This window comes from Ursus maritimus, unplaced genomic scaffold, assembly GCF_017311325.1.
Source record: "Ursus maritimus isolate PB19 unplaced genomic scaffold, ASM1731132v1 scaffold_3, whole genome shotgun sequence".
NCBI classification, from domain to species: Eukaryota; Metazoa; Chordata; class Mammalia; order Carnivora; family Ursidae; genus Ursus; species Ursus maritimus.
The window spans coordinates 32,148,738-32,176,521 of NW_024425563.1; the positions used below are offsets into that span (position 1 = coordinate 32,148,738).

A 27,784-nucleotide genomic window follows, 5' to 3' on the forward strand; every position below is an offset into this window, starting at 1 on the left:
TTTCTAATGAAAAGGGGAAGTTGGAAGGGAGTTGGGGAATGGCCTTAAATTTCAGAAGGAACAAAAAAAGAAAGGACAAAACCTAAACTACGAGGCTGGCGATGTCAAAAGGCGCCACCACGTGGTGCACTGGAGGAAGTGCAGCCTCTTGCGCTCAGGCACAGGCTGTCCAGGGGACCTCTGAAGGAGAAGGCGCCCTTCACCCACTGTAGCTATCTCAACGCAACGGTCTTGAAGCCCGACAATCTGGGATGGGGGAATGGCATTCAGTATCATCAGTGATTCACAGTTTTCAAAAACTGGGTAAGTTAAGTCAATACCGCTATAAATAGCCAAGTCAGAATGGTAATCCAAGTCTTCTGATTTAAAATCGAAACCCTGATGCTTCCATTTAATTTAACTTAGAATGGACACAAATATAGAAGTGATGTCAAAAGATTGCACGCGATTGTTTGAAGTTAAAGTGATGATTCTTTCTTCTGAACTGCATGAGAGATTTATAGCTTTGCTTTTAAAAAGGACCAAAACTTTGTATTGAAACATCATTTTTATAAATATGTATATACATATATACACATACATATTTGTGCTTGTAGAAAAATACATATGCTTGTTGAGAAAATTTGAAAAATAGAACCATGAAGGAAAAGAAGAAAATCTCTTAAAATCCACTTAATGACGTATTTATTTCCAGTCTCTTTCCTTTGTTTATATGTAGAATTTATTTATTTTTTATAAAATTGGGCTCATTCTATATTTAAAATGTTTAAGCCAATATTCACCAACAAAAATATAATTTTATATGGAAAGGTTTTTCTAAACACTAGAAGAGGAATAAGTATACCCGAGCCTGTAAGTAGTAGTGCAAATCGAAGGCTTCCAAGCAAATGTTTCAGAGATAACTGATCTTCTTAAGCTTAATTTATTCAGGAAAGATCTAAATAGCTGATATTATAGAAAAGAAGAGTGAAGAGAAAGTGAACTTGAGTTTACATCCTGGCTCTACCAATAGTGGCTGCAAAACTTGCAACAAGCTGCTCATCTCAATGACTCCTCTTCTAAACAAGGCAGCCACCTCTCTCCTGTCTAACTAGAATGATGTCGGGAAGAGTAAATGAAATGATGGACAAACCCTCGGTAAATTACCCACTTATACACATACTCTTCAAGGCGCTTGGTATTCTCCAAGGTACTTAGTGCCTATGAAGCACTCTCACAGTTCTTGTCTAGAATTGAAGTATAGCTTTCTTTTCAAAAATTGAATAGTAGTATAACTTCCTTGGAGTGGTTTCTATTTATCTGTAAGGATCAAATGCAGACTTTCCCTTTCCTTGAGGTCCCTGACTGCCTTGCTATAGTGGTTTATGTCTAAAAATTCACGTCCTCTCTTCATTCCAAAGAGTGTTCTGCCCATCTAATTTCAGGGAATTAATTATATTCCCCCAACATTATCACCCTGCTAGATTTTGGCGCTCAATAAGTCACTTCACATTTGTCCAAATCCCATGGTCCTTCCCAGCTGATCCAGGGCACTCCCCCATTGGTACCCGATTATATGGGTAATTAATTTACAAGCAAAATTTCTAGTTCTTCCTCATAGGATTTTTTTTTTTTTTACCGTTACGCCATTCCTAACGCCGTGTCTCTATCACTTCTTGCCTCCCGTTTTGATCCTTTCTATATTACTGTAGCTTTCTTATCAATCAGATCCAACTGGTAAGCTTCTTTTGTTAGGTTTCCAAAATGCTAATCTATAAATATGTCTTTATTTGGTAAGTCAACCTATCCATGTAATTTTTTTCCACAACTAACCCTAGGTGAGGCCTCTCATGTTCAATCTTGCTGGGCTTTTTTGATCTCTTTCTTATGTTTAAATAAAAATTCCTTTTGTCTTTTTTGGATAGAACACCTTAAATGCAACAATAAACCAAACCAGCGGGGACTGTGCACACGCCCACACATGCCCTGAGTACAATGTGCTGTCTTAACACAGGACCAGGGCACCGGGAATAGCTTACTACACTTAATGGAGTGGGGCTGGAAGCATCAACCAAGTCAACGCCCCTCAAGTTATACATAGTAAATTATTTAAGTAAACTCACTAGAAATTCACTAAAGAAATCTTTTAAAAAATGAACAAAAAACTTTCAATCAACTTGAGTCTCATTTCTGTCAATTTACTTTTACCCCATTCCATTTGGCTGCCTCCCCCTTTCCTGCATCCATTTGGATTCCTGCTGGGTTTGGGATGGGCAGGAAAAGGGAAGAGCAGAAGATTATCAAAATGAAAATGGAAGCAGCAAAGAAAGATAAACAGAGTGAAAGGGATTAAAAAGGCATTCCTTTGTGAGGTCGATCAGAGTAGGAGTGAACTAAGAAAAAATTATCACAAGACTAATACTTGTTTTGTTTTCCTGTGAGAGGGGGAAAAAACACCCCACACTACATATTGTACTTGTTTTACTTAATAACAGTGTGCCAACGCACATATTGTCCAATAATCTGTAGTCTTGGGCCTTTTCCCTCAATTTACGTTCTTCCAAACAGCCCCACCACTTAGCACAGTGTCCTTGCTTATGACACTGTCCTAGACCTTCAAGGCTTGGTTCAAATCTCATATGACCCGTAAGGTTACCCATGACTGCTCCACCTCTCCCTTCGGAAAAATCACTGAGCAGCTGTTACATGCTGGTTACTCCTCCCAACTAGACGAGATGTTTCTCCAGGACAGGAAGCATGTCTCACCCACAAATGAAGTCTCTTCTCCTTACAAAGAATGATAGTACCTGGCACATGCTCAGACTGATTATTGCTACATCCATCGAACAGACATCATCCATTAATACAAGAATGTGATACCTGCCACCAAACACTGGGTCCTGTGGTCACTGCTCTTGCTGCTCATTTTTTTGGCCAACCTAGCTCCAGTGGAAGATAACTGTGGCTCTTTAGCCAATCCTCCCAGAAAGGCCATCCAGAAGTGGTCATCGGAGCCTAGCCCAAGGCCAAACTCCATGCCAAAGATTCCCAAGAAGAAGCTGAGGGGGTGCCCAGGTCTCCGAGGGTTTTCCAGTTACAGAGTGCTCCTCTGCCAGAACAGTCCAGATTCATCCCGTCCATTGTATAAACTTGCTTTTTTGAGGTATAGGGATGGCATCATCACAGTAACACCCACCACCACTGGCAACTGAAGAGTCTTGATAATTAACCATCATCTCTCAGTGATGGAACATTGCAGGGAAGAAGAGCTATAGACATGCAAATCATCATTATTCACCATGAACACTCGGGATAAAAACAGTTTTAGCATCTTTTCATGCTCTTAAAAAAACGTTTCAAAGAAAGAAAATTACTTACTGCCTTCCCACGTACAATGCAAAAGATTCAAAGCCCCTTCCACCCTCTTCCAGTGCGCCAGATGAAAGAATGCATATGCTATTGCTTCACTGTCCCCTCGCTTCAGGATATGTTCTGGGGGGAGGATTAAGCTTTTCATTTCTAGTAGGTACTGAAATAAAAAAGGCAGGAGACAGATGCATTAAAACATAGTAATTTGGAATTCAATATTGAGAAAAGAGAGGTTGATCTCCCTAAAGCCACCACTCATAAGCATTTCATCAAACCTGCAACCTTGTTAGTACATTTGAAGGCAATTACTAAAATATCCAGCAACCCAAAGTTTGCTAACAGATAGTTAGCCTTGTACTAGTTTCCTACAGTGAAGATCAGAGGCTTTCAGGGTAAGATACTCTAATCAATGAAACATATATAGACTCAAAAAGCAATAATAGAAAATTTAGAAGACACAATAAGTTTGTATAATTTTGTTACCAGAAACAAAAATACATAAAATGGGCACATGAAGGTTAAGAAGTCATAGGACTGAACCCACCAAACTAGAGAGACTCGAGACTGACTAGCGCTGCCCATTATTTTTTTCTATACAGATTTACCACGGAGAAGGACCTGGTCCTGTGAAAAGAGCCACCCCTTGCTGTTCAGATGCGGGAGGAGGGAGATGTGGCAGCCTGAGCATAGGAAGACCCCAGGGTGGGGAGCTGTACAGACCCCAAACTATACTGTTCTGTTAGATCCTCTCCCAAAGACTGAAGGGTCCTCAGCTTATGCCTCTTCATTCCTATCTTCTATGAAGGAGATGGGAGCACAGGGCCAGAATGGATTCTTTGGTGTTTACTATAGAATAGAAAGGGAAGCAAATTTAGGGTGGTATTTTATATTTGCAAATGTTAACTTCTTTTTGCTGGCTGGTTTCTCCCTGGGCTTCACTCCTTACCCACACACACATACACACCATCACCACCAACCACCATCACAACAACCCATGCATCTCCTTTAAAATGGAGATTAGCAGATGATGGAGGGATGTGTTTAATTAAAATAGGACAAACACAGCAGAAAGAAGTGATATGAGAAGAGATGTTCAACAGTTTTAATGTCAGAAACAATTGCCTGAGGATTTATCTACCAGTGCAATTTATGAGAGAGCGTGAAGAATGGAAGAATCCTGACACGTAGAATGGAGATCAAGGTACACTGTGTTCTGTTATCTCACTGTGGATTTACGTGCTTTGGGCACTCTGAGTGCAGTTGCCTTTAAGTTTCCTCTCCCGTTGCCACTTCTGCTATCGGGATGCACTTGCCTGGCAGGAACCGGTAGAACACACTCTGGCCTCTTGGTTCAGCAAATGAAACTCCCCTCACTCTGGGTCTGTTATCTGAAAAAAATCTCTAAGCCTCAGGCCTCAGAAAAGTGAGAGAGCCTATCCAGAGTGCAGCAGAGAAGAGTGACAGCCATCACATTTGGTGGTGAGGGCGTGGGAGGGTGGGAATAGAGGGCCCTCCCCTTCGATAGAAAGACCTCCATGGGAAGGGCTCTTCCCAGGCCGTTCCATGAAAGGTGTTGATTACTTTGATGGGAACTCCTCAAGTATGAGTTCCAAAAGAACTTTTTGGTCATATGCCTGTTTGAATTCTACAAGTCACTGCCTTCCTCCTCCTCTCCTTGTTTTAAAACAGTGCAGAACAAAAATCTTTTGGGAAAAATTACAATTTTGAGTTACCTAATAATCCAACCGGCACTACATTTATAATGAATAGCAACCATAATGTAAAAGTGAGTTTTATGTTCAGAGGTATTTGACAATCCTCTTGTGATCTTGTTACCTTACTCGAAGCTATTATACCGTATGTTGCCGCCGCCCATGATGATCTTAAAAAACTCCAAAGCAATGAGTCATGGGAAAGACATATAACCTGTAAAGTGCTATAAATTGTATTAATTGTTTCAGAGTAAGAGAAGAAAGATCATTTGGTTACTCTTAATAATCATCAGGAGTACAAAGGAAAGGGAAATTTTCTTGCTAATAAGAGCCCTAGAGTAAGTCTTTATTTTTGAGTTTCTAATAATTATTTATAGCTAACCTGCCTACCAAATAGTCAATTTTTAAAGAAAGAACATGCTGTGTGAACTTTGAAACAAATTAAATATGAAAACCATTAGTGCATGTGTCCCAGGTATACAGAAACCTCTTCAAGTCCCTGAGAATAAGATGGTGGCTGAAAGAAAAGTATAAACTACCATACCTTTTATTTCAATGATTAGGAAGGTCTTTCAAAGTCATTTCATTAAGCATCTATAAGAGAAGAACTCTTCTCTTGGCCTAAGGAACCTTAAAGAATAGGGGCCTCTGAGAAGAAGTGGGCCTGGTAGGTACATTTGTGGGTAAACTTGAAACAGGGGGGCAGGGCAGAGAAAACTTGTGTGTATGGGGGAGTAGAAAATTATCTATATAATTTTGTAATTATAATAGAATAGATATAATAGATCTGCATTATCCAATATGGTAGCCTCTACTACATGTGATTATTTGAACTTTAATCAATTAAAATAAAATTAAATTAAAAATTCAGTTTCTCAGTCCCACTAGCCATATTTCAAGTCCTCAAGTGAGGCTACTATACTGGACAATGCAGAGACATTTCTGTTATCACAGAAAGTTCTATGGGAAAGCACTGCTGTAGACAATGGAAGTTTCCAATCTTCAAGTAACTAAAACAATTTTTAACATGAAAAAATTTTATAGACACCTATGATAGGAATTATAAATGTAGTATTGATTGAAAATACACAATATGGCAAAAAGCTGCAATAAATGTAATAAAACAAGAATTCATTTAAAAGCATTGCTGGCCACCAGGACATCTAAATATACTTGGAAAATAGTACACATGTGTGTGAGAGAGATGGTTTACTCAGCTTGCAAGCTCAATGTGCTGCATATGGCCTCAAGGACATCGTCGTCCACAGCCCTAAAATCGGGCCGTGAGGTAATGCTCTGTTTTTCCTCTAAGCTGCCTCTGATCTTTGTGTATGTGTACTTTTCACACATTGCCTTATATTCGTTGTGTGTCTTTTCCCTCAGTTGAATCATAAGATCTTCAAGAGCATGAACCTCGCTTCCTAAGAAGTCTCTCATAATGACCATCCTTGCTCTAATCAGCCTCATGATGCTAACCAGAGCAACTCACCAAGGACACTTAGTTACCTTCTCATTGAATCTGCTTGATGGCAGAAATAGGTTATGCCTATAAAGGAGATTTATACTCCGATACAGTTCCAAACAAAATGTTGGCTCTAACCAGATGATGAAGTCTAATAACAACAATGTGTTATGTTTTTGGCCAGGCTTAAAAATGGCTGGCAAGATCAGTTCTCAACATGTGCAACGTTTAAATTAGAAAGGCATGGAACAACATTTCACATCTTACTTGTCAAGAGAAAAATAAATGGAAGAGGGCAGATCCCTATCCACAAGTATGCAGAAATCAATTAGAATAACCGTAGCTCGCAAATCAGAGAACACTCTCTGCCTGTCTGTAATAATTATTTGGCTTCTATTAGCTAAGCCAGCATTCCGTGCTATCTTGCCTGTTACCCTGCCTCTAACTTCCTTCCAGATTCTCAAATCACATCGATCTGGAAGTACAGGATTCTAAAGGTTTCGGAAGCAACTTTCAAAATCTATTTGTCAGAATCTAGTTCCTTATGTCCATAGGAACATACAAAGTCAGAACATAGAAAGAGGAGCTGAATAGTGCCTTCTCATGGATGTATTTAAGCAGAGCCTGGCTCACGTGTCAGGAGAGAGCTGGCCCTTAAGAGGCTATCCCAGGTGACTGCTCAGTGCTCTGCTGTTAAGGTCTTAAACTTACGTGTATGTATGTCCCACAAATAATTGAATCTTGTTTTAGATAAAAATACTTCAGCAATTTTACTATAGTGACAGATCCACTGAAAAGAACTGGCTACTGAGGGTCACTAACCAATAGTTTGAGTGAAAATGATCCCAAAGCTACCCTTCACATAGACAGTAATGTCCAGGAATTAATTCATACCCTCCTTTTTTTTATTTTCAATACCAACTAGAGAAGTCATACAAAAATCACTAGAAAAAAATGGGAACAAATAAAATGAGTAAATACAGGTTAATTTTCACATACTTAGCTAAATTTAGGTAAATTCAACACATTTAGGTAAATTTTAGCCATTTAGAGGATGGCTATCAGGTTCCTCCCAAAAAATCATGTAGTGGAAGAATATTAGCATGAGAAAATGTTCATGATACATTACTAAATGAAGAAAAAGTAAGTGTACCATACAGATTATGATTTTGGTAATTAAAAATATATATGCAGGAATTAAAACATTGGAAAGTCACAGACTGAATGTTAATGGTGGTCAGATATTTGATTTTATGGGAGATTAATTTCTTTTGTGCTTTTTTGGTGCTTTCCAAGTTTTCTGTAGTAAGTCATTTTTATTTCTCTCTCTCTCTCTTTATATATGTATATATGTGTGTGTATATGTATATGTAATACAAATCTATTTTCTAGACTTGCAACAAAAACATAAAAAAAAAACCCATACAAATGAAAAAAAGATAACCACAGATAGCAATTTTTATATGTTTACAGTGCTTTGGTACAGCTGGATATGAAAGAGGCTGAAAGTCCAGAATGGATACTTTAAAAATATCTATCAGTAAATAGTTCAGAGAATAAAATTAGTCCTATTTGGAAGACAAGCTATATATGTTGAGTCTCAATGTTGCCTATTCCCTGGACTCAGTAAGACACACACTGGAATAGGACAAAAACACCGCAAGTAACCATGGCTCTCTCCAGGCATGCTGGGATGGGAACTTTGAAATACACAATACCGTGTATTGCCTCCCCTGCCCTCATATACCCTCTGCCATTTTGACCCACTGTTTGAATCCCAGCCCTACTGTTCTACTCTGAGACCTTGGACAAGTTAATTTCTTTCAACCTCAGTCTGCTCATCTGTTAGAATAATAAAAATACACATCTTGCCAATTGTAACTGTTGAAGATTACGGAGGATAATATACGTAAAGCATTCACACAGTACCTGGCATATACGTGTTAATGAAATAGTAGCTATTTTTACTAACAAAAAAATGAAATGTTCATATTACTGTGGAGATAAGCTATATTTTTTGTGTATGTATGTCCCACAAATAATTGAATCTTGTTTTAGATAAAAATACTTCAGCAATTTTACTATAGTGACAGATCCACTGAAAAGAACTGGCTACTGAGGGTCACTAACCAATCTGGAAACAAGCACAATGCAAAGCTGCACTGCAAGTTACACCTGGTGATCTGCGGTACCACTCGGGGGGCCTCCGTCCAAGGGAACTGCTGCTTGCTGGCTCACTATCTATTCATCAGTTACTCTGCTTCATTCAAAAACTACAGGAGTGTCCACAGTGCATCCCAAGGAAAGATTTGGGAGAGATCACAGTGTACTGTAACGACACACCTATGGCAGCACCCACAGTACACTGTAAGGACACGTCAAGGGCATGGGCATAAATCGGTCAGGTCCCTATCCTGATGATCCCTAATCTTTGTAAGGAGTGTGTGTGTATAAAGACAAAGAAACAATAAAATTCAGCATGATGACTGCCTTAGTAAGAGGTATATACAGTTGACCCTTGAACAATGTGGGTATGAACTGTGTGGGTCCACTTAACATGCAGATTTTTTAAAAAGATTAATTTATTTATTTGAGAGAGAGCATGTGTGAGCAGGAGGGGTAGATGGAGAGGCAGAATGAGTATCAAGCGGACTCCACACTGAGCACAGAGCCTGACGTGGGGCTCGATCTCACAACCCTGAGATCAGGACCTGATCTGAAACCAAGAGTCGGATGCTTAAATGACTGCACCACCCAAGAGCCTGGTGGAATTTTTTTCAATAAATGCAGTACAGTACTATAAACATGTCTTCTCTTATGATTTTCTTAACATTCTTTTCTCTAGCTTACTTCATTGTAAGTATACAGTGTATAACACATATAACATACAAAATACATATTATTCAACTTTATGTTATCAGTAAGGGTTCCAGTTAGTAGTAGTGGGCTATTAGTAGTTAAGTTTTTAGGGAGTCAAAAGTTATAACGGGATTTTCAACTGTGTTGGGGGGTGTGGCACGCTTAACCCCTGCCTTGTTCAAGGGTCAACTTGACTTAGTACTAAGGAAGCAAATGAGGGGTACTGTCTCTGAGAAGGTTTCACAGAAAAAGGAAAGTATGAGTCAGTCTCATTAATTAAATTAGTTCACCTACAAAGATGAGGGGAGGCAGAAGCCACTGCAAGGCTGGGCAGTGGCAGCAAAGCATCAAAGGGCATAATGTGCTTTGAGGTGTTTAAGTACCAGCATGAAAGGCAGTCCCCACACTGACCAAGCACTAACAGGTGTGAAGTATTCACTCAGGTACTCCTTACAACAACTCTGTGAGGGAACAGGATTCTTGTTTTCCAGATGGAAAAATGAAGGCTTTGGAAGTTAGTAGATTGACCAGGGTCACACAAATGGTATTTCAAACTTTGAGGTTAAAAAAAAACTTTGAGATAGGGGAAAAAAATGTTCAAAAGAAAAAGAGCAACTTAAAACAGAATATGTGAAACTGATGTAAAACAAAGCTGGGGGGAGACCCTGGGAGAGGGACCCATGAGAAGTCCGAGGAATCCTTATGGCTCCTAGAAAGACAGTTTGAAATCTGCTGTAGCAGGCAGTTGGGAAGTGAGTTGGTACCACTGGTGGTTTTGAAAGAAATGGACAAGTCAAATGGACAAGAGACTAAAATTAGTAAAGTCTTAAATAGCTTCTTCCATGGTCCGGGTGAGGGGGTGAATAAACCAAGGAAGGCTTCCACAGGACTTGGTGCCCAGCTGGATCTGATGGCAGGAAAAGACATTAAAGGGGATTGTGAAATTTCTAGTTTAGGAAACTAGAATAATGTGAGATAGTTAGCTAAGAGAAGACACCAGAGGGCAGTGCTTGGAGTGATGGCCTGAAGGCAGCTGGGTGTGCAGGTCTGGAGCCCGGAAGAGAAGCTGGACACAGGGATTTGGGTGTGCAGGGAGAGGCAGAAGCTGAAGCAGTGGGAGCACAGGAGATCTCCCAGGAGAGCTTCAAGCAAGAAAAGGGTGGGTAGTGATGATGCTCCCAGAGATCCAACCAGAGGGATGGGCAGGGGAGGAAACGATATAGGAGGAGAGTGCCCAGAAATGCAGGAGTGACCCAGAGAGCAGGCACTACAGAGCCAAGATGGCCAGGAGGTAGAAAAAGTGGTCAGTGGGACAGAAGGCTAAGGACAGATGAAATAGGATGGCGTTTGACAAGAGGCCAAAGGATCTGGTGACTGAGATAGGGAGGCCATGATGGCAGTGGCCTTGGGGAAGCAGCTATAGTGCTTTTTGTTAAAGAAAAAGACCTTTTAGAAACCGTCTATTCCTGAGAAATGTGGCTAAAAACTGGTTTCTGCTCACTTTCCTCTGGGTCATATTTCCACAATACATTCTCCTTACTCTAATCCAAAAAAGCTTTGGAACAAAATATGACTCAATTCAAAGCAACTTATATTGAAATAATATTTCTGAAATGTACCATTGATATACAATATCACAGACAATCTGCCAGAGTATTTTGAGTTTCTGCTTCCACGCTTCAAGCATTTTTAAATGTTAAAACCCACTACACGTTTTGTTTCCTAAATTGGATTAAAAAGCAATTTTATACTCTGTCAATCAGCTCTACCAAGACATAAAGGGAGGACTGCATTAGTGTTTGCATGAAATAGAATTTCCATCACTCTAACAAGGTCCTGTGGATACTCCATTAGCATGTACAATTACCAGGATGTTTTCCCCCACAAGCCTCTTAAAATCACCATGAAATAAGAGTTTAGATTAACATTAGATGAGCTTTTTAAAAAAAATGTAAATTTTTATTGAGAATGCATTTCTGTCATAACATTTTTCATTCTTTCCTCTCTATTTTCTCATGACTTTCCACACTCCGAGACTTAGAATTTAAAAACTACGTATCTATTAGGCTGGATCCTCATGCCAATACAGCAAGTTCCCTTCCCCAAGCACACACAGGGACTGCCCACTGCACCCCCCTGTGGGGCTGGCAGGAAGAGCCCACGGTTTACTAATGCTGGTATTTTAGGCAAAATGAAGATGAAAGCTTTCCGCGCATTGGTGTTGGTATTTTTTTCCCCTCGATGTCTCCCACCTACAGCACTCAGGCATCTCAAGTCTTTGGGGCTCCCTCGGTCCCCTGCTGCTCATCAAAATGGGTGTGGAGCCTCCAATTCTATGGGTGGGACCTCATGTGCTTGGGATTTTTCTGGGGTGGTAGTGACTGGTCATAGGCTTCTGTTCTTTTCTAAACTGTGTGAACAGGTGCCTTGGGGTTGCTGGGCTACCTGCTTTCTCATCCCAGTTTCAATCATAGCAGTTCTATTTTTACTTGCTTTGTTCATTAAGGCCTTCATATAAGATTGTATTAGGAGGGAAAAAAATGTTCATTGCTTTAAAAAAATCATTATTAGTTACTTGTCATTGTTGTTGTTTTGGTGGCAAAGAGAAGGGATGGCTGTTCCAGAAGAAAAAAAAAATAGGAGACAGAGGCTGGAAACGGGTAACTCTTAATCAGCCACAAGCAAAGGACTTAACAGTACAAACTGGGAATTCCAGAAGGCAACAGCTGTAGAAAGAACATGCTAGAGCCTCCCCTCAAATCTGTAGGCCTAAAGTGACCCTGTGGGTACTCAAGGTCAGGGGCAATGCAGTGCCACTGTTACACTCTCTAGTTGTCCTTCTTCACACTAGGATGTTTCAAAAAGCACTTGTTAATGTATTTTTCCAGGCAGTATCTATTGTAGCCCAGCCATCAAGTGCAGAAATAGAGCTGAAAGTACCAGGGAAAAGATGACGAAGGCCCAACATACGTTCAGTGCCTACTATATACTGGATGAGTTACACAATGTAATTCCATTTACTTTTCATCAGACCTATGAAGCCTTTATTTTTATCCCCATTTTATCAAAAAGGAAACAGGCAGGGAGCTAATCAACTCCCCCTTCCCATGGTTCCCTTTGGCCCACAGACCCTTTAATGACACTTCACAGGTCTGCCTACCTTATGTCATTACCCTTTGCTCTATCATTACGTTAATATGTTTTCCCGGTAAGAATAGGAAATCTACATAATGGGCCTGACAATTCAGAAAAGAATAAACACACATGGCTAACAATGTTCCACCTTACTAGTAGTGGCAAAGAAATGCAGACTAAAGAACAGAATTCCATTTGTACCCAATAAATTCATAAATTTTGTTTGTTTTTCTTCTTTCTTTTTTCTGTTTTAAACAGACTGCTCAATGCTGGTGAAGGTGTGAGAAAATGGTAAAGAAGGAGTTACCTGCTGATGGAGGTGAACTACTACAGTCCTTTTTTGGTAAGCAATTTGGAAATAAACATTAAGAGCCCCGAAGTGCTTCTACACATTGCTCAGTAATTCTCATTCTGTACATCTATCCTAAGGAAATAACATAAAGACCAAAATATCTTCATGCCCAAAAGGTTTGTTATTAGGGTTGACCACCTGATGTCTATAATAGAAGACACAAGATTTAAATCATTCTCTTCAACAAACAATGTGAGGAAAACTGGATTCCACATGTACAAGAATGAAACTGGACCTTTATCTTAAACGATATACAAAAACTCAAAATTCATTAAAGATTTAAATGTAAGACATGAAACTATAAAACTTCTAGAAACAAACATAGGGAGAAGCTTCATAACATTGGTCTTGGCAACGATTTCTTGGATAGGACACCAAAAGCATAGGCAACGGAAGTAAAAATAGATAAGTGGGACTATATCAAAATAAAGAGCCTCTGTGCAGCATAGGAAACAATCAACAGAGTGAAAAAGCAACCTATGGAAGAAAATATTTGCAAACTATACAATTGATGAGGGGTTAACATCCAAGATACACAGGAAACTCCTACAATTAAAATCGCAAACGAACAAAACAAAGCAAAATAACCTGAACAATAAATGGGCAAAAGACTTGGAACAGCCATTTCCCCAAAGAAGACATACAAATGGCCAACAGGTACATGAAAAAATGCTCAGAGGCTCCTGGGTGGCTCAGTCAGATAAGCGTCTGACTCTTGATTTTGGCTCATGTGATGATCTCAGGGTCATGAGATAGAGCCCCTCACGTCAGGCTCTCCACTAGGCGTGGAGCCTGCTTAAGATTCTCTCTCTTCCCCTCTCCCACCTCATTCACTCTCTCCTTCACAAAAAAAAAAAAAAAAAAAAAAAAAAAAAGATGCTCAACATCACAAATTATCAAGGAAGTATAAATCAAAACCACGATGAGATATCACCTCATATAAGTCAGAATGTGTGAGGCCATTGTCAAAAAAAAAAAAAAAAGACTATAACAAGTGTTAGTGATAAAGTGGAGAAATTGGAACCCCAGTGCTCTGTTGGTGGGAATGCAAACTGGTGCAGCCACTGTGGAAAACAGTATGGAGGTTCCCCAAAAAATTAAAATAGTACCGCCATATGATCCAGCAATGCCACTATGGGCATTCATCCAAAAGAACTGAAAACAGGATCCTGAAGAGATCTTTGCACTCGATGTTCATTGCAGCATTATTCACAATAGCCAAAAAGTGGAAACAACCTAAATTTCCATCAACAGATGAATAAAGAAAATGTGATAGACACACATAATGGAATATTATTCAGCCTTAAAGAAGGGCATCCTGTCCTGTGCTGTGACATGGATGAACCTGGAGGACATTATGCTAGGTGAGATAAGCCAGTACAGGACAATACTGCATGATTCCACCAATGTGACGTATGTAAAGTGTCCAAATTCATAGAAGCAGAAAGCAGAATAGTGGTTAACCAGGGCTGGAAGGAGGAGGGAGAAATGGAGAGGTCCTGGTTCAATGGGTATGGGGTTTCAGACATGCAAGATGAAAAAGTTCTAACAATGCACATACAGTTAACAATACTATGCTTCATACTTAAAAATTTGTTAAGAAGGTAGATTTCATGATATGTATTTTTTATGATAAAAATAAGGAAGTAAATCATCCAGAAAAGTTACTGACAATATTTTAGAGGGTTTGAAGGCAAATGGCTAAAAGACTTGGACTTTACTGTTAAGTTAGAAGGTAGCCTTTTTAAGATCAAAGAACCATGAAAATCTATGATCCTCCTCCAAAAATAATAAGTATACCTACAATAGCCAACCACAAAGTTCATGTTTAGAGCCCCATGCTAATTTTTTAAAATACGTATCTGCTAGGAGATAATGCTAAGTGAAATAAGTCAAGCAGAGAAAGACAACTATCATATGATTTCTCTCATCTATGGAACATAAGAACTAGGATGATCGGTAGGGGAAGAAAGGGATAAAGAAAGGGGGGGTAATCAGAAGGGGGAATGAAACATGAGAGACTATGGACTATGAGAAACAAACTGAGGACTTCAGAGGGGAGGGGGGTGGGGGAATGGGATAGACCGGTGATGGGTAGTAAGGAGGGCACGTATTGCATGGTGCACTGGGTGTTATACACAACTAATGAATCATTGAGCCTTACATCGGAAACCGGGGATGTACTGTATGGTGACTAACATAATATAATAAAAATCATAAAAAAAAAAATAAAAAATAAAAAATAAAGGGGCCAAAAAAAAAAAATACGTATCTGCTGTGTGACTATGATTCCTAAGTATTAAAAATGCATGGGAAAATAAGGCTAGAACGAGTCTTAAATAGGATTAGATGACAGGACTATGAAAAATTTCTTTATACTTTTTTTTTTAAAGATTTTATTTATTTATTTGACAGAGATAGAGACAGCCAGCGAGAGAGGGAACACAAGCAGGGGGAGTGGGAGAGGAAGAAGCAGGCTCATAACGGAGGAGCCTGATGTGGGACTCGATCCCAGAACGCCGGGATCACGCCCTGAGCCGAAGGCAGGCGCTTAACGACTGAGCCACCCAGGCGCCCCTCTTTATACTTTTTTCTAATATACAAAGAAATTTATTTTTATACCACCACAACAGAGGGGAAATAAAAATCTACTACTGCTTATAGCAAACCAATAAGTTAGTCTTGTTTTGGAGAGGTGTTGGAAAATGAAATTTATCTTTAGCACCCTGAAGGAGTTAATGAAATATCCTCTAAACCAGAAAGGGGTCTTGTCACAGGGAAAGACTTATAGTGTAAATACAGCATTCTAAGAGTATGTAGCATTAGTGAAAATTCAGATCTGTGCAGAGTGATGAATCACTGACAGAAAAGCACCATCCTCCCATGTAAATCTTGACTTTGCTAATGATTTCTTGGACAGGACATCAAAAGCAAAATAAACAAGTGGGACTACATCAAAATAAAAAGCTCCTTTGCTGCAAAGGAAAGAAAACAGAGCAGGGTGGGTGGGGAAGCATATTTGTAGGGAAAGCAGAAGAAAAAGCTAAAACTAAAAATCCAATAAACTATAACAATATATAGATGAAGGTATAGAACAGAGATGAGCATGGCCCTCCACTTGTCCAGCATCATAAGTGAAATTTTCTTTAAAAGATGAAGAATATTCCCTTCAAATTCAAAGCTCTTATTTTAATACCATTAAATGGGAAAATATCCTCTAATGGTTTAGAGATTTCATCTTTTTGAACCGTGCGTGTACCCAGTTTTTAAAAATCACCAGCATCATTAAGATCCTAAAACCACCACTAGTCATCCTCAAAATGGGGAAAACAGTAATTCCACAATCAATGCACTGTAGTGAGAGACCACAGAGGGGAGAGACTGATTCTGGGATGAGGAAGGAACAGGTTTCCTGGTGGTGACTTTTAGTGCTGGGGGTAAAGGATGAGTAGGTTATCCTCAGAGGAAGCAAAAAGGCAAGAGGAAGAGAATGTTTCTGGAACAATGAACAGACTGTTAGAAGTAGATAGAAAAAAATGAAAAACAAATTGGGTCAGATTATAAAGGATCCTGAAGAACCATTCAAGGAGTTTATATATTCCTTTGTAAGGTTGGGGACAGAGCTGCATTTCCTCAGGAGGGCAGTCACACAATTCGGCTTATAATAACGAGCCTATGGGCTGCTTCCTCCTTATAATCTGCTGCAATCTAAAGCTTCAGAAATCCTTGTGTTTTAGATATACCCAACTACCTAAGAGGCTCCCTTCAGAATACAGACCCACAGCTTTTTACTATTTTTATTTACTTCCTTGTCCTGAGGTGTGTTTAGGAGAGAGACTCCCTACTCCATACATTTACAGGTGAAGAGTGTTCCTAAGAGCAACCCTCCTGGAGTAAATAACTGATATTTTTCATTGGATGTTGAAATATTAACCATGTACCTCTGCTTAATAGAATACCAAATAGACCTAAGCTGGACACTCATGGAAGACAGTTCTCAGCTATTCTATTTGGTATTTTTTCTCCTTCTAACAGACTATAATTGGGTAAAACAGCATATAGTTGCTGAGAATTCCTGTGGTAGACCACTGATGACTTCCTGTGATAGAGAAAAAGAAGCTATGGAAGTATTTAAGATAGAAGAATATCTTGAAGAAATATTAATTGTCCACGAGTGCCTTGGGAAGTCACGTGCCCGCCATCATTTGAAGGTTTCAAGTCTAGGCTGGTCTGCAGCTTGGTGGGATGGTGGGGGACTGTGGAGGGTGATGTGGAAGGGTTAGAGAACCCAGAACCAGTTCAGGCTCTGTCGTTTACTAGCTGTGGGACCATGAGCAGGTCACTTAACCTCTCCAAACCTGCTGCACCCTCATCTGTGTAGCAGGGGTAAGAGTTTGATACACAGACAGTGTTGTCATGCAAAATAAATGAGAAAGCATATGTAGTTCACTTAGCACTGTGCTTGGCACACAGTAAACATGCAAGAAAAACCAATATTAAAAATAATCATCATAATATCATTATGAGGAGAGATTCAAGCTGAGGATGGGAAGGTGCCCTAGATGATCTCTAAGGTCTCTTCTTACACCAAGAACCTAAGAGTTTATATCTTTCATTGATGTCTCATTAGAATTAAGGCTACCTTCTGCCTGAAAAGAAACCAGTGTGTGTGTGAGTGTGTGTGTGTGTGTGTGTGTATGTGTGTGTGTGTTTACTAAAGTATTAACAAGCAGTCCAATAAATAGATCATGTATAAAGGATGTTTACAACAGCCCGCAAATAGTATACAGGTACCAGAGGTTTGTGGTTAATTCTGGATATAATTCTGAACAGTGACTCACAGGGCCTTTTCCCCATGGAAATGTCAATAGTTGAAGACGATCTGGAAACAAGTTTCCCCTCAGCACAGTCACCAACCAAGCAAAGTGGTAGAGATTTGGTTTACCTATGTACCCCATCTTTTCTCCAGTTAACAATAAAAGAGTAGAGTGAAATCAAGTATTTCAAATGTTCCCACTTTTAAAAAGAATTCTATTTTGCAGACAGAGGGCTAGCTGACTGAGTCAAATTCTTCCAAGGTAGCCTTAAACTGTTTCTTAGGGCTTTTAATACTCTCCTAGAGGCTCAATCAACCATTTAAGACCCTTATCATAGAATTACACTACAGCTTCAATTAAAATATCTAACCAACAAGTACCCATTTCCCATCTCGTGCACTAAGATTACAAAGCTCTGGTATAGCAGGAAGAGTTAGGACCCAGCTTCCAGACTTGAGGGGCCACCAACAAGTCCAATATCAATAATTTTAATACTTTATGAACATATGATAATCAAGTTTTTCAAAGAACCTTGACTATATTATCTCACTTGGTCTTTACCACAAAAGGTAAGGTTTATATTTTTATCTTCATTTGAAAAATGAGGGGAAACCTTGAGCTCAGAGATGCTTAGCTCCAAGCTCCCATAGCTAATAAATGACAGAGCCAGAAGTTGAACCCAAGTTTTTGTCTCAGAATCTAGGACTCTACTGCTCAATGCTACTTCTAGAAGAGCTTATTTATGCTCATAGACTATCTCTGTATTGAATATAGCACTCAATAAATATTAATTGGTGACCTAAGTTAACTGTAATTCAGGATGATAGTTTCATGATTAGCTTTAAATTTTAATTAAATTTGAACATTTTTACTTAGCCGAAAAGATATTAAATAAAGAGATATATTTCATACCACCCTATATACGATACCTAAGTCTCCAAGTACTATGTTGGTCATTATCCACCGGAACTAGAGTTGATAAATATATCCTTCACTGTGGCAGTGTGCACCATTTTTCAGAGAAAACGAGCATGATCTGAGTCAAAGCTCAGAAAGGTTAGGTAACCTATCTTTGTCACTGTAAATATCAGCAAAATAAAGTAGGTAACTCTACAAATCCTCACATACACACATACATGAACACATACACCATCCTTTTGCTACAGTACTGCAAGAAAACAAAATAGCCTTCCTTTGTCATTTTTCACCAGTGAAAGTCTTCCTCAGAAATTTGAAAGAAAACTATGCCTGTGGTATGAATAGTTTCCCAGAGGTCAAAATGTGCTTTATAACATTGAGAAACTGAAAATAGCACTCAGCAATGTGCCTATCACATAGCAGGTACTCAAATATAGGTAAATCATAAACACACATCCATCTCCTAAATAAAAGATTACAGAAATATCCTCTATCGTGATTTGACTCCCTTTTAAAATCAAATTCAGGAAAAAAAATATGGGAAATACTGGGTATTTATAAATTGGTCAGTCATGTGGTTAACGATTCAGACAAACATTTTCTATTACATATACCTCCTAAAAATGGCACTCACAAGTCAAAAGAAAAATACTACTTCATACTTTGAGGTTCTCCTTCCTATTTTCTTGCCAATACTGATTATCATTTATTTATAGAGACACAGAACATCACATTAATCAGCATTTTTTTTTTTTTTACCATTTATATTCAAAACTAGGTTCACTTCCTGAGTTGGGTCTAAGTAAAACTGTAACTGGAGTGAAATTCCTATCAAATGCATCAACACTCTTGGTATCTCCATATTTTGCCAACTTCAGGCTTCCTGGCCTGACCTGCCTACGCCAGGTCTATCAATTTACCCTAATTATATAAAGCCCCCAAATCGGCCCAAAGCCTCTTGAATGTAGCTTTTCCTTAAAAATGAAGCTGATAAGCATGGACTATACAGGGCCTCAAGGTTCACTGGCTGCAATTCATTTTTTTATACTGGGTGTATTCGAGACATGACATTGTGGTCACTGAACACTTTCTCTGCTATCATAACGAGTTCCTGTGGGGATTCCACAGACTCACTTTTGGCACGTGAGGATTGAATTCCACAGCTCTGTGAATGGCCTCCACTGCATTCATCTCTGCTGTGCTCAGCCCCCGCCGAGATGCAGCCTCGGGAGAGAATCTGAAAAGCAGAAAGACAAACACCATCCAGTTGGGACCACTGCTTGGGCATCAACCCGGAAAGGCGTCTACACGTCAAGGGCCCATAAAACCACAGCGAGCCAATGGCATGAGCTCTCCAAACCTCCACTACATGGAACCTCTGAGTGACCCCTCAGACCGAGGCCAACAAAAACCCCAGCAGAAGCAGAAAGCGTGCTTGCATCTAATCTTGGCAGGAATTAAATTCAGCTGTCAAGTCTCTCTGTCTAAATAGCTAATCTAAATTTTCTATGAGGTACCTGCTTAGGTCAGGGGACGGGGGAGGACTGATGAGGGCAGACAGTGTAGGAAAAAGAGAAAACTAGGTAACAGAAGAGCGTACTTGGTTAAAAACAGAACTGGGGAGAATTTTAAAGGAGGCTCCCAACCCAATGTCAGTGCTGCAATGCAGCTTCCGGCGCAGGCCAGCCTGCTTGGGGCCGTTCCGGCAGGGGGTGTGCGTGCCCAAACTGCGGGCGAGACACCTGCCCAAGTGAATGAAAAAAAACCAGACCATGCAATCTCTTTCTCACCTCACACCCAGGGCTAACTCCAGAGCTGTGCTTGGCAGGCAGACACCACAGGGGAAGCTGTGACAACCCTGGCCCTGCCCTCCCAAGCTGGAGTCGCTGTGTAGGGAGAAAAGATGTTGCAGTAGGTACTGGCGATCTACAGGATAAAAAAGAATGAAAGAAAATTACTTCGGTCTTGAAGTGCACACACACTTAACAGCAAACCTGTCTGACATAGCAGAGGCTGTTTTCTTTTCCTGTTATCTGCTTTTCAGTGCTTCAGAGGGATTGTATCGGGGAAACGTAAGCGTTTGTGAACTCAAGAACAGTTAAGCCAACTGTTCTCTTTCACCTGCCAGTCATCTCGGATGTTTATGGAAATTCTCTATGCCAAAGTCACCTGCCTGAATAAAATGGGCAAATGTCCCACTGAGATGACAACTCAAAGCAAACGGACCATGGGTGGGGGGTTAGTTGGGAACTGAAGAGTCAAAGAATGGGAGATGATCAACCCCTCTGCCATCTCACATGTTTGTTAGGACTACTACCCGGTCGTGGACTGCTGAAGGAAGAGGAATACGCAAAAAATGAATAAAAGGAAGGCATTTTGTGTAAGTCCCAAGCAGGCCTTTCGGTATCTACTGTCTGGCAAAAAAAAAAAAAAAAAAAAAGTCACCTCAGAGGTATGGAATTTCACATAAATCCCTCTTTAGGGACCCATACACCCTTACAATACCTGGGGATATATATTCCCTCCTCCTAGTAGTGAAAGAAAAGATCAGCAGGTTTTAGAAAATGCATGCTCATAAGCAGGGGTCTCAAAGACTAAGAGAAACTTCCAGAGAAAGCCCTCAGAGGCAACACATCTCCTTAAGTCGGGTCAGACATTTAGTACCACACAAGTCATTATTCACTTACTTGTCAGAGACAGCTCTTGCTTTGAGCAAGGCAGCTGTATAGCATATTGTTGCCGACTTTGGTAAGCTTATATCTGTTAAAGAAAAAGAAAGTAGAAACTCTTGTAAGTCTGCAGAAATAAAGAGCAATTATTTTTAATCCACTAGCATTTTAATCATATAAGTCTAATAAAGCATAAATTAAGAATTTTTAATACATACAATACACAGCTGTTTCTTATGTATCGGGGTGGTATGTGAAACTAAGGGTAATTCATATTTTTATGAATAATTCATATTTAAAATCCACCAGACTGACTCTTGGGCAATCATCTTCTATTTAAGACATGGATTTTCATATACTGAGCTTAATTAAGCAGAGAATAGCTAAAAAAATATATAAATTTAAATATTAAAGGAATGCCCTTGATATCATAAAAGGCAGATAGGACCTCTATGTCATTTATAAAAAATTCTCAACAGGCGTATGAAATACTAATGTGAAAAAAAAATAGTACCTGGATCTTTTTTAAAAAACACACCTAAATAAATTATTTTTTTAATGGTCAGATTTAAACCAGATTTCCTTTGCATTAAATTTCAAGAAGTTCATATTCAGTTTTTTTGTTAAAAAGGTAACACACTTATTATACATATATAACATATGAGAAATCTTTATATATAAGGATATATATGTAAAATCTTTAGAAATCCATACAATTTTTGTTCATTCAAACTGAAGAGAAACCCCCTTTTGTATGAAGCCTAATTTGTTTCTCCGAGAAACAGTTCCTCTCAGTTTGTACAGAAAATTTCACATGGAGAGGTGGGAGTGGGTAACAGATTCAGGTAATTAGTTTAAAGGGAAATAGAAGTACAGGATGCAATTGAGAATAGATAAACTCAAAGACGGAAGTCCCTTTCAGAGAAAAATTTGTGCTTAAATTATAACCCTATTTTCTTACTGGATAGTATTTCTTTTAACACTGAACCAAATATACTATGACAGAGAAATGCCATCTTAATTCAGACCAGGTAAAAATACGACATTCCCAGTGCAGCAAAATCCACTCTAGGTTGGGGAAACTCTTACCACCTGGAATGCTCTGCCAGTTTCTTCACAGGGCTATTTTCAACTTCAAAAGAATTACATTATGGTGAAATTTAAGAAACAAAACAAAGGAGCAAAAGTAATAGAGACACACCAAGAAACAGATTCTAAACTATGGAGAACCAGCTGATGGTTACTAGAGGGGAGGCTGGTGCGGAGATGGGGAAATAGGTGATAGGGATGAAGGAGGGCACTTGTGATGAGTGCCGGGTGGTGTATGGAAGTGCTGAATCCCTATATTGTACACCTGAAACTAATATAACACTGTATGTTAACTAACAGGAATTTAAATAAAAACTTAAAAAAAAAAGAATTACATTACAGTAAGAATGAAAAGGAAAGTCTCATAACCAGCCAACAGACAACCACAGAAGAAAATGAGTTCATAAAAGAAAAACAATCCCTAAGCTAGTAATAAGTATTTATCACCTGAATCCCAGCAAGAAAATTTCTCTTTGAGGGAAATTTCAATGCCATTGATAAAAAAACAAATAATCATAGAAAAAACCAACACAGAACTAACTGAAAGGGAAAAAGTTCTTTGTAACCCTGATCGCACATATTATATTCAAACAAAATTTCACCACCATACGCAGTGTAAAATGATGTGCTTATGACTAAGAAGAAGAAAAAAAGAATGTCAAATACTCATGGATTTGTCTTGTTGCTTTTCCAGCATCTAAACATCTAATTGCTTCCCAGTGTGGGAAATTAATCCAAGAATCAAATATCTTGTTTACTAGGGTCCACTCATTGATTGTTATTGGAAGGTAATAAAAAAACGGCAGATAATACCGTTCTACTTAAAAGTTCAGATCATCTTTTAAAGTTCGGACTTTTTATTTAAAAAGTATCTAAGGCTTATTTCCACTCTTCTTGGTGCGTGATCTGTGTTCCTTCTGTGTCAACCTAGCAGCTTTCCATGAAGTAGGGACCAATGAAAAGTCCAAGAAAGGAGTTGAGGCTGAAGACAATACACATAACTATCCAGAGGTGGCAACATACAAGACGGAGGATCACTTGATAAATTAAAGAAAACCTGTTGTTAAGGATTTGGCTTCTCAACGAGAAAGATCAGACTGTGTTTTGATGGTTACCTGAACAAGCAAAGTGACATATTCACTCAGTTGGAAATGCAGAAAAACATACAACTGAGGTGTTCCAGCAAAATACCACAGATGTCCAATCAAAGATGATCTTTAATCCAGAACCAGGCCCCCTCATGCCCATGAACAGGGCATTCACAACTGGAAAATTGCAACAGAATTCTGCAACATTGCAACTACTATAGTGCATTTTTCCCATAAAAATTTTTTACCCCTACTCCCTCACTGTATGTAAAGATGGTGGCATATGTACACAGTCATAATGCTTAAAAAATAAATAACCAAAAATATACTTTAATCAATATCAAATGGGAAGAGGGAGAAATGTAAATACTCCATTCCCCACTAGTGGCATGTTGATTCCATTTGTTTTCTTTTTACTCAAGTAAATTATTTTGCTCTCATCGTTTAACAAAAATAAAAAATAGCAAAAAAAAATTCTTGCATAACTTGTTTATTTAGATAGTTTCAATGTTTTTCTTTTAATTCTGTCAAAACAATTTATCTATTTGGTAATAGCAGTTGTCTCTACAAAGTGATGAATCACTTTAAAGAAATTGATCCTAAGTTTCCCTATGGGTAAAACTTCTTATGTTCAAATAAGGTTTTCGTTTACAACATATTTTTTAAATGATGCTTATATTTGACAATAAAAATCAAAAGCATTGATATTTTGCCTACCCCAGCAATCCCACTTCTGAGACTTTTTCCTAAGAGAAATAACAACTGTGTATGAAGATTTAGCCTTAAGGATGTTGATGACAACATTATATCTAATGGTGGAACTGGAAACAGTCTAAATGTCCAATCACAGGAGGTTAGTAAAGGTGCTATACATCCACAGGGTACAATTCTATGTAGTCCTTAAATCATGTGGGTGGAAAGTATTCAATGATCTGGGAACATGGTGCATTTCTGAACCTACATCAATAGGTAAGACAGGTTTACAAAATTATGATTTCATATATTTTTTTTTAAAGATTTTATTTATTTATTTGACAGAGATAGAGACAGCCAGGAGAGAGGGAACACAAGCAGGGGGAGTGGGAGAGGAAGAAGCAGGCTCATAGCAGAAGAGCCTGATGTGGGGCTCGATCCCAGAACACCGGGATCACGCCCTGAGCCAAAGGCAGACGCTTAACTGCTGTGCCACCCAGGCGCCCCTCATATATTTTTTAAAAAGCAGTTATATATGTACAGAGATAACAAGACTGGAATTATATATACAAAATATCAACAGTATTTATTTTTGAGTGGTGGGATTAGAGGTAATTTCTTTGTTTATCTGTAATTCCAAAGCTTCCTGTGATGTACATGTAATAAGTGAATTTTTAAAAGATAACAATGATGCTATATAGAAGAATTCTGTTACAAAGTGTTTGAAGCAAGTTCATGAGCAAATACACTGGTGGAACCAGACAGAGACAGCATAGACAGACAAAGGTAGAACGTACATGAAATGAAGTCAGACCAGAGATCTCCTGCCTCTACCCACATACCCTTATGAAAGTTAGTGTGTTCCTTTTGCAGTGTGCACTCACTAATCACATTTTAATCTAGTAACTGCCTAACATATATTTTTTTTAACTGCCTAACACTTAAATCAGAGGCAAGAACTGCATGTTTTGGTTCACTTTTAAGAAATACCATACACACTACTTTTAGGGGAAAACTCGTTATTATGAGCCACTTGCTCATGAGCACTACCTCGTTCATTTCTTTAAAAAAAAATACTTTGACTTGGTTGTTGTTGCCTATTATAAGTTTGAAACTTATTATTTTGAAATAATTATAGGCTCACAGAAAGATGTGAAAATAGTATACAGTTCTGTGAATGCTTCCCTCAGCTTCCCCCAATGCTGACATCTTACATCAAAAACCAAGAAACTGGGGCGCCTGGGTGGCACAGCAGTTAAGCGTCTGCCTTTGGCTCAGGGCGTGATCCTAGCGTTATGGGATCAAGCCCCACATCAGGCTCTTCCGCTATGAGCCTGCTTCTTCCTCTCCCACTCCCCCTGCTTGTGTTCCCTCTCTCGCTGGCTATCTCTATCTCTGTCAAATAAATAAATAAAATCTTTAAAAAAAAAAAAAAAACAAGAAACCAACATTGGTAAAGTACTATTAAGGAAATTACAGACCTTGTTCAGTTTTCACCTTTTTTTTTTTTTACATGCCTTCATGTGTATGTGTGTGTTTAGTTCTATGCAATTTTATCCCATGACTAGATTCACCCAACCACCACCACCATCAAAATACACAACTGTTCTGGGACACCTGGGTGGCTCAGTCAGTTGAGCATCTGACTCTTGATTTTGGCTCAGGCCGTGATCTCAGGGTCTGGGATGGAGCCATGCGTCAGGTTCTATGCTCAGTGCAGAGAGTCTGTTTGAGATTCTTTCCCTTCCCTCTCCCTCTGATCCTCTTTCTGCTCATGCTCTCTCTCTCCCCCTCTCGAATCAATAAAATCTTCCAATAAAAAAACCCACAACTGTTCCAAAGGAACTCTCCTGTGTTACCCCTTTATTTGTACCCTTCCCACCCATACCTGTCCCCTGGTGACCACCAATCTGTTCTGTTTCTGTAGTTTTGTCTGCATGCCATGATTTTATGCTTTTACCACTAGGGAAATGGATAAAATGGTAAGGGAAACAGAGTGGCTAACAGTAGTGAGGAAAATAAGTAGTGTCAGAAGTTTTCAGCAGGAAAAAACAAAAATATCAGCTGCTTTCCAATATTGCTTTTAATTTATTCAGAAATCTTATTTTGAGGAAGAAACTTCAAAATCATTCTAAGTCCAATTTTGTATGAACATGCTCTAACTATGCAGTCCTTGTGTTTTGTAAGTGCCATGTAACTACCATTATTACCAAAAAGTCATTCTAAGAATTAGAATCCAGAAAGTCTCTTCAACAAATGGTGTAGGGAAAACTGGACAGCCACATGCAAAAGAATGAAAATGGACCACTTTCTTACACCATACACACACACACACAAAAACCTCAAAATGGGTTAAGGACTTATATGTGAGACCTGAAACCATAAAAATCCTAATAGAGAGCACAGGCAGTAATTTCTCGGACATTGGCCATAGCAACACTCTTCTAGATATGCCTCCTCAGGCAAAGGAAACAAAAAGCAAAAATAAACTATTGGGACTACATCAAAATAAAAAAGCTTCTGTACAGCAAAGGAAAAAATCAACAAAACTCAAAGACAACTTCCTGAATGGGAGATATTTGCAAATGACATATCACTTAAAGGGTTAATATCTAAAATGCATAAAGAACCTATACAACACACACAAAAAAACAAATAATCCAATCAAAAAATCGGCAGAACACATGAAGAGACATTTCTCTAAATTAAACATCCAGATAGCCAACAGACACATGAAATGATGCTCAACATTCTAATCATCAGGGAAATGCAAACCATGTCTGTCACAATGGCTAAAATCAAAAACACAAGAAACAAGTGTTGGTGAGGATGTGGAGAAAAAGGAACCTTCGTGCATTGTTGGTGGGAATGCAAAATGATGCAGCCACTGTGAAAAACTATATGGAGATTCCTCAAAAAATTAAAAATAGAATTACCATATGATTCAGTAAATCCACTACTGAGTATTTACCCAAAGAATATGAAAACACTAATTTGAAAAGATAGATGCACACCTATGTTTATTGCAGTACTAATTTGCAACAGCCAAATTATGGAACCAACCCGTGTCCACTCATATGTGGATAAAGAGGATGTGGTATATATATACAATGGAATATTAGTCAGCCATAAAAAAGAATGAAATCTTGACATTTGCAACAACATGGATGGATCTAGAGAGGCTAATGCTAAGTGAAATAAGTCAGAGAAAGATAAATATCATATAGTTTCACTCATGTGGAATTTAAAAAACAAACAAAGGAAAAAAAGAGACAAACCAAAAAACAGACTCTTAACTATAGAGAACAAGCTGATGGTTACCACAGGGTGGTAGGTGGGGGGATGGATAAAATAGGTGAAGGAGATTAAGAGTACAGTTACCATGATGAGCACTGAATAATGTACAAAATTGTTGAATCACTATATTGTACAACTGAAACTAATATAACACAGTATGTTAACTATACTGGAATTAAAAATTTTTTAATTAAGAATTCTCCCAAGAATGAGAAAAATGTTAGCTATAAAAAAATAATGTTCTTAGCAAAGGAATATGTTCAGAGAACTCATTATAAAAACAGCTGTGAAACTTGCCTAAAGATCAACTGGACCATATCTGAGCTGGAGGTCAGAGTGCCCCAG

The 27,784-nt window shown here is 38.8% G+C and overlaps 1 protein-coding gene across 11 annotated transcripts in view; it reads right to left on the minus strand.

The window, feature by feature from the left end:
* ST7 (suppression of tumorigenicity 7) overlaps positions 1 to 27,784 on the minus strand; it is a 231,959-nt gene that overhangs the window by 16,976 nt on the left and 187,199 nt on the right. For 8 of the 11 annotated variants that reach the window (XM_040644075.1, XM_040644077.1, XM_008705786.2 and 5 more), the window contains 3 exons: positions 21,291 to 21,363; positions 19,738 to 19,840; positions 3,358 to 3,508 (listed from right to left, as the gene is read on the minus strand). In XM_040644075.1, coding sequence (XP_040500009.1) covers positions 3,358 to 3,508; positions 19,738 to 19,840; positions 21,291 to 21,363 — 327 coding nt within the window. Of the gene's footprint in view, positions 1 to 3,357; positions 3,509 to 19,737; positions 19,841 to 20,393; positions 20,530 to 21,290; positions 21,364 to 27,784 lie in introns of all 11 variants that reach the window. The other 3 variants (XR_005838523.1, XM_040644074.1, XR_005838524.1) reach the window with 3 other exon arrangements.